Genomic DNA, 7,214 nt, shown 5'->3' with positions numbered 1-7,214 from the left:
TAATTCGCAATATCTTCTGTGTCTTACTCTTTCTGTTTGTATGAGTACCCAAAAAGCTATTGCGGTAATAAATAGCCAGCCGAATACTTAGGGTATCCCAACGAAGCAAATAATATCTACTACAATCATTTCTTTTTTACAAAATCATGATCCTCCCTATGTGCCAGGCGGTGGAAGATTTACTATTACTCGGTGCATTAAATGCTCCACTATCTGCAACATTAGATTTTATAAGATATTGGGTACGATATTCCAGCATTTTATGCCTCTATAGGTGCGACACAATATTACCTAGTTATGTAGGGGGTTTATAGTAAAAAAAACAAAACGTGTCAAAATAAAACTAATTTTTAGATTATGGATGGTATAGACTTAATTATTCCTTTATATGGGGCTACAAATTAATTTTACCCTTAAAAGTATAACGATGGAGATGCTCTAACTGATTGGTTTGGATGTGGTCCCCAAGTTCATGTGTACCAAAGATAAAAAAAGAAGAATATTAAGAGTGTGAATGGTTGCAGCGGTCAAGGCGGACAAATCCATCAGCGGATTAGACTGCTTTTTATTCACCATTCATCAAATACAGTCCGCAGCGGTGCGGTATAAAGATAATAGAAAGAAAACCGTTGCGGACCAACTGCAGACCATTTTTGTGTACAAATAGAGTTGGTCCGCAGCGGTTTGCTGACCGCCCTATTTTTAGGACGGTCTAAACCGCTGACCGCAGTCACCATTCAGACCCTAAATATTGAAAAAGCCAGAGCGAAAACAAAAGAAATGGCAAAAAAACGTCAACTCCATTAGCTTTACCGTTCTCTTGCTTGTCCTCTTGATGGCTTCCACTGGTATTCATTTCACAAAGTTCTCTATTAAAAAATTTTAGTTGATGCAATCTTCAATATTTTCTTGTGTTGATGAACGAGATGAATATATGTCAACATTTAGGAATCATAGAGACCAAGGCTGCATGCTTCAAGTTCTTAGGCGAATGCAGGGCGGTCCCGTTTCTAGGTACAAATACTGGTTGTACAAACTGTTGTGTGGGAAAATTTGGGTCTGCAGTCTGTACTGGACGTGTTGAAGTTGAGTCAGGCGTGAATCACTGCCATTGCTACGGAACTTCCTCATAACCTGACCAAGTGTATAACTTCTGCTTTCAATCGGTGTGAGGACATTACATATGTGTCTGTTAAGGGCAAAAATTAACACTGCTTGCCCCTAAGTGTAAGCTTATGTTGTGTGCAATTTCGTTTTGTTCTTAATCATAAACTTGTTTTCAGTGTTTGGCTTTGTGTTCATTCACGCTCAAGGCTACATTCAAATTTATGTCCCTAGAAATTTGCTATAAATATTGACCCGTCTTGGTGTGTTGTTCAATAAGATCACATTTTTACATATGCTTCATGTTCAAAAGAAAAAAATGACTTTAATGGAACCAATCAAAGAAATTGTTTTCTATTCACCTAGAATTGCTAACTCCAAAAACTCATTCCCACCAGCGTTTGCGTTTACGGACATTAGCGGATGGTAAAAACAGAAAAAAAAATCACATAAATACCAAATAAAAAAATATTGTAACAAAACGATTAGTGTTTGAGAATTAATGTGAACATATTTGTTTTATATGTCTTTCAAAAATATCATTTTAGTATTTTTTATACATTTTTATAATTATAAATTATAAATTACCTTTATTTAGGCGTTCAGATTTTTGGTTCGGATCGAATCGGATTTCGGATTTTTTGAATTGGGATGTATAGAATCCATTTAGGATCCAACTGTTTTTTGGATTGGATCGGTTCGGATTCGTTTGGATTCAGATCTGTTTTTATTTTTATTTTTTAAATTCGAACTTAAACCGAACCTTATATATAAAATAATAGTCACAAAGTATGGATAGCTCAGATGGCTTTAGCGTGTGACCCATACTGCCTGACTGGTTCAACCGCAGCATTTGCGGTTGCGGGAGATTGCAGAAGCGGGTGGTTGCGGTTTCAAGCGTTATTAAGCGTTTTGAATGACTAGTTTAGCGTTTTAAAATGGGTGCATTTGCGGGAGTTTTACGACTGGTTGACCAGCGGATGAAACAGCAGTTAAAACATAATAAATGTAATATATAATTATAGAAATGTTTTAAAACACCAAATTTTTTATTAAACTTGATTTATTATTAAAATTCATTAAAAATACTAAAATAATTATTCAGAAAACAAATAAATTTCATATTGAAACGAGAGTTGAGAAGAGTCATTGGTAATTTGTTTTAATATTTTTATAAATAATCTTATTTTCTTAAATTTATGATGAAATGTAATATTTATTTAGATTTTTTTTTAACTTATGTGCGATGTACCATTAAATTTTTATCAAGTTTTCTGGATTATTGTTAATTAGAATCTTATTTTCTTGTATAATTGTTTATTTTCTAATCTTCTCAATCGTACTTAATTTTTTCTCATCCTTAATGGATAAAATGGTTAGATAGAAGATATATAAAAAAATATTTCAGTATCATTGATTTATTTTTAGTTTAAAAAAAAATCCATCCGCAAACGTTTGCGGGAAGTAGCTTTTAGAATTAAGTGATTTTAAGTAGTTGGAAGCGATTAGAAGCGATTGGGAGCAGATTGTGTGATTGATACTAATTTGTACCAATTGCTAACAACCGCTACCACCCATAAACGAAGTGTTTGCGAGAGGTAACGGAAAAACCAATCAACATCTTAGTGGCTGAAGGTTCGATTCTTTTTAGTGTTTGGAGGAGGTAGCTAAAGAACCAATCTGAAGTTTACACCCCGTCGGTTTGGATCGGTTATCTTTTGTAAGACCCGTCGGTTTTATAGCCCAGTACTATTTTGAAAAGGCCTGCCGAGGTATTGAAATTTCAGTGGTCATTTAAGGGTATAATGGTCTTTCAACATTCGGTATTTTTGATAGCCAAAAAAAAAAGAGCTATATAAACCGGCAGAAAAAAAACCCTAGCTTTGGCTGTTGAATCTACATACACTGAAGAGAGAAAGCTTGAAGACGGCGATAGAGCTTCATCTTTTCTCAGGCACCCTCTTCTCTTCAAATCAAAATGGTAATGATGCTTTATGCTTCCCGATTCTCTCTTCTTATTATCTTCCCCGAACAACTATTGGCTCTCAGATTCGTTACTTTTGATTTCCTGATTCCTATCGATTTTAGATTTACACTCATGTGTAGAAGTAGGATTTGTATTAATTTCATGATTCGAAGCACCAAATCGATCTTTTTATTGGAGATATGGTAAATTTGTTCTGATGAATTTGTGATTTTTTTTGTTACTTTTGTGTAGTCTCTGGTTGCAAATGAGGAGTTCCAGCACATTCTGCGTGTGCTCAACACTAACGTTGATGGAAAGCAGAAGATTATGTTTGCACTTACCTCTATTAAGGGTATTGGAAGGAGATTGGCTAACATTGTCTGCAAGAAAGCCGATGTCGACATGAACAAGAGGTATTCACTGAATTGAAATTAGCACTTCTTTTTGCATTGACCAGACTAGTTTATGTAGAGTAGCTAGTGTTGTTGTAGCTTCAGACAATAGTTATTGAGGTTATATTTTTTTTAAGTATTCTTGTGTATCCCTATTTGCAAATCGTGTTTTACGAGTGGATTGTTGTCTAATTTTTTTATATTAACTCTTCAGGGCTGGTGAGTTATCTGCAGCTGAGATTGACAACCTCATGAACATTGTTGCAAACCCAAGACAGTTCAAGATTCCAGACTGGTTCTTGAACAGACAGAAAGACTACAAGGATGGTAAGTACTCTCAAGTTGTTTCTAATGCCCTTGACATGAAGCTCAGGGATGATCTTGAACGTCTCAAGAAAATCAGGTAAGACTCAATACTGATCTCATTCATTGTATACGTGAGACCATTTGCTTCTTTGATTTTGTCTAAATTGGTGGGTTTCATGTTTTCTTCACAATGAGCAGAAACCACCGTGGTCTGAGACATTACTGGGGTCTCCGTGTCCGTGGACAACACACCAAGACAACTGGTCGCAGAGGAAAGACTGTTGGTGTGTCTAAGAAGCGTTAAGCCAATGTTGCTATTGGATCTTTGATAAAGACCGATTTTAAGTTTTGTTATTCGTACGATTTTGCACGACTCAGTTTTGGGTCTTTTATAAGAGATCTTCACTACTATTTTATTACCATTTTGTTCCTGGATCTCTATGTCACTTCTCTAGTTACATGATGTTGGCCTATTTAAATGTTTTCTTTAGCAAAAAATTGATTTATCGCATTATTAGAAATTCAAGTACTACTGTGGAACATGGGAGTACTTGATGTTTCTATCAGCCAAAACAAATGGATGTTACTATCTTGGTACTAAAGCGTATAACCTTTGAACAAAAGAGTCTGAAGAGGTCGAAAATTTTGCTACTAAAAATCATCTCTGTCATCCCATCTATTAGTGTCAGAACTAGCAATCCTTCCTTGTCTTCTAGCTTAAATTTTCTCACCATCCTCTCTTTTTGGATCAAAGTTTTGGTTTCACTCTCTTGCATTTTCAACCTGCAACTCGGAAACCTCTATCTACAATACTGATATTCAGACAGATGAAATATTTTTTTCAGGACAATTATCGTACAGTTTAAGTGGCTTGTCTGATAGTCAGGGATCAAAACAGACCAAAGTACTCTGCATTGCCCACCAATTTGGCACAAATCAGAGCCTGCAGCATGTATGATTATCGGCAATAAACACCCCAAAATAATAAAATGAATGTCTAATTGAAATATGGAAAGCTGTGAGTTGATGTAACTTGATTCCCCCAAAAAGCATTACAAAAATCCCAATCGTCTCTGTATGAAAAAAAAAAAAAAAACGCCTTTTTCGTACCCAACCAAAATTAACACAAGAATGATAAATTAAGCTAAAAAGAACAACTCAAAACAGAGACGTAACTATGTGGTGTTCCTGATAATTTACTACTTACTACTAGGCTTTGTCTTCGTTGTCGTCAGAATCCGAAGCAGCTCCAAGTTTCTGTTGACGGGTCGTTGGAAGAGAATAGCTTCGTCGCTCTTTGCCTCCTGGCTTCGAGGAGGCATTACCGTACCAGATCATACCAAGTACTGCAATTATCATTCCGACAACCACGTGCAAGTTTAGACCTTCTCTACCAAAGAAGAAGAAGCCCATTATCAACACCAGGATTGTCTTCATATGTCCCAGTACTTGGAATGATACCGCCGTGAATCTTCCGATACAGATGAACTGGCTTAGGTTGGTTCCTATCGCTATTGTGCACGACAGGGTTATAAACAGCTGCAAAATTCAAGAACGTTAGGTTCGAATGAGTTTATACCATGTAGGTAACAGCACAGTTTGGCCTTAAGCATAGAGAAACAGTTTGTTAGTTAACTAAGAAGCAGGCATTATAACAAGCTAGATTCTGTATAGTATCTGCTCGGCTCTGCATGCTGACTCTAAACAAGGTTGGTAGTACCAAACATCGAAAACACAAGAGTACTATATTATTCAGACTGCCACAAAATTTATAAGGCAGTGACATGGAGATGTGATTTTGTTCTTGTGAGGAAAGTTAAGTTAAATCTAAATTCAACGAGACTAAGAGATGAAACTTATTGAGGTTTTTGGTACTTACCACAGAAACCAAGTTGTAATCATACATGTCTACTCTTTTTTCTGTCAGCCAGTAATCAAGAAACGGGCCAACTACTAGCAATGTTGCGGCTTGGGCTGGAGCGGTATGTCCCAATAGGTTGAATGAGTTAAGCGAGTACTTACGCTGAAGGTAATGTACATACTGCATCATGTGAAAACCACACCAAATATTAGTTTTGTGTTAAACAAAGAAACGATATGTTACTTCGTAAGAGCACAGATGCTTTAAAAAACACTTACGTATTGTTGCAGAGCAGTACTCCACACGGCAACGACAGCGGCTACAAATCCTTTAGTGTTTACACTGACATCAGTAACAGTGCAAACACCAACACCAACAAGAACCAGTCCTATGCTAAGCTTTGTGTCTCTGGAGTAACGGATCTTATCGAAAACCATTTCCAACAAGCAGGATACAGGAATCATACTGAGCTTAGCAATCTGACACACACACAAAAACAGAATCAAGATTAGATGATTTTCTTTGCGCAATTGCATAAATACAGAGCTAAGATAGTATTAATCACCTGATAAAAACCGACAGAGTTCCACATAAGACTGACATTCATTCCAACAATCGAGAAATTTGCAAACAGAATAAATCTCAAAAGCTCCGTAAACGGAAGATGAGAAGGCTGAATGTAACCAAGACATCTTAAAACAATCGTCATCAGAGTTGTTGTAGCGAAATGTAAACCAGTTAAGGTTGTAGCTGCAACGAGTTTTGCAACACAATAAGAATAGCTTCAGGCTTTAAAGAAAAGGCATAAGAGCAAAAGAGACCTTACCAAAGCTATAACCATAAGTCGCCATTAAAGCTTTATTAACAATGATGATACCAACAGAAGTGACGACATTGAACATCCAAGCAGCAGCATCTACTGCTGCCTTCTTATCAGCTTTACTCACAGGAGCCATTTCTAACTATCTCTCTCTCACTCTCTTCCTCGATCAGTAGTTCTCTATTTCTTCAATCTCCCATTCTCCAGAGACACACTTCACCACAGAGATACAATTTCCATAAGAAAACGGATCGAGAGTTATGAAGAAATTATAGAATTGATTTCGATAAAAGCGGAAAACAAAGAACTGGACTCAAAACTCATTGAGTTCGATCGCGATCGCCTAATCAACAGTAAATTTTGAATGTAACACGATTCGATTTCAGATCGGATCCGGCGCAAGAGATTGGAATCGGAAAAAACTTACCATATTGGAATCGGAAAAAACTTACCATAAGATCTCTAAGATTATATATCAATCAAATCTGAGGGGAGAGGAAACAGATTTAAGAGAGAAGAAGGAGAATACGGCGTGGAGTTTACCTAGAGAGAAGAGAAACGAAAGAAGAGAGCAAATCGGAAATGAATCGTGTGGAGGTGATCGTAGCACCGGCGCTGTCGACGGCGAGAGTGGTAGAAATCGGAGTTGAGTCTGTAAGGTAATCTGAAAAAGGCAGTTGGGAAGCGTAGGGCTCGTGGAGAGCGAGAAGAGTAGTTGTAGTCAGCTCCAGCAAATTCGTTATTGTTATTTTGTTTTTTTTTTTT

General features: G+C 36.7%; 3 protein-coding genes across 3 annotated transcripts; 2 read left to right on the top strand and 1 right to left on the bottom strand.

The window, feature by feature from the left end:
- LOC109128702 (defensin-like protein 208) lies at positions 358-1,265 on the top strand. The gene is made up of 4 exons (XM_019235546.1): positions 358-364; positions 765-848; positions 949-1,125; positions 1,198-1,265. The coding sequence occupies exons 1-4, from the start codon at positions 358-360 to the stop codon at positions 1,263-1,265; spliced, it is 336 nt and encodes a 111-aa protein (XP_019091091.1).
- On the top strand, positions 2,978-4,247 carry LOC104741971 (40S ribosomal protein S18). Its single transcript, XM_010462920.2, has 4 exons — positions 2,978-3,085; positions 3,323-3,483; positions 3,677-3,865; positions 3,967-4,247. The coding sequence occupies exons 1-4, from the start codon at positions 3,083-3,085 to the stop codon at positions 4,070-4,072; spliced, it is 459 nt and encodes a 152-aa protein (XP_010461222.1). The 5' UTR covers positions 2,978-3,082; the 3' UTR covers positions 4,073-4,247.
- LOC104741970 (UDP-galactose transporter 2) lies at positions 4,770-7,188 on the bottom strand. Its single transcript, XM_010462919.2, has 6 exons — positions 6,993-7,188; positions 6,456-6,663; positions 6,195-6,379; positions 5,908-6,108; positions 5,648-5,809; positions 4,770-5,307 (listed from the first exon to the last, which is right to left on the bottom strand). Exons 2-6 carry the CDS (start codon positions 6,583-6,585, stop codon positions 4,978-4,980), a joined length of 1,008 nt encoding a protein of 335 aa, XP_010461221.1. The 5' UTR covers positions 6,586-6,663; positions 6,993-7,188; the 3' UTR covers positions 4,770-4,977.

Source organism: Camelina sativa, chromosome 14 (assembly GCF_000633955.1).
Source record: "Camelina sativa cultivar DH55 chromosome 14, Cs, whole genome shotgun sequence".
NCBI lineage: Eukaryota > Viridiplantae > Streptophyta > Magnoliopsida > Brassicales > Brassicaceae > Camelina > Camelina sativa.
This window is presented reverse-complemented; position numbering and strand designations above follow the sequence as displayed.

Coding starts and splice junctions, on each gene's coding strand:
- LOC109128702 (XM_019235546.1), top strand. Junction 849..948: donor CCTCTTGATGGCTTCCACTG/GTATTCATTTCA, acceptor GTCAACATTTAG/GAATCATAGAGACCAAGGCT. Junction 1,126..1,197: donor CTGCCATTGCTACGGAACTT/CCTCATAACCTG, acceptor GTGTCTGTTAAG/GGCAAAAATTAACACTGCTT.
- LOC104741971 (XM_010462920.2), top strand. Junction 3,484..3,676: donor GATGTCGACATGAACAAGAG/GTATTCACTGAA, acceptor TTAACTCTTCAG/GGCTGGTGAGTTATCTGCAG. Junction 3,866..3,966: donor GAACGTCTCAAGAAAATCAG/GTAAGACTCAAT, acceptor CACAATGAGCAG/AAACCACCGTGGTCTGAGAC.
- LOC104741970 (XM_010462919.2), bottom strand. CDS start 6,585: ATGGCTCCTGTGAGTAAAGCTGATAAGAAGGCAGCAGTAGATGCTGCT. Junction 6,109..6,194: donor ACTCTGTCGGTTTTTATCAG/GTGATTAATACT, acceptor TGTGTGTGTCAG/ATTGCTAAGCTCAGTATGAT. Junction 5,810..5,907: donor GTACTGCTCTGCAACAATAC/GTAAGTGTTTTT, acceptor CACATGATGCAG/TATGTACATTACCTTCAGCG.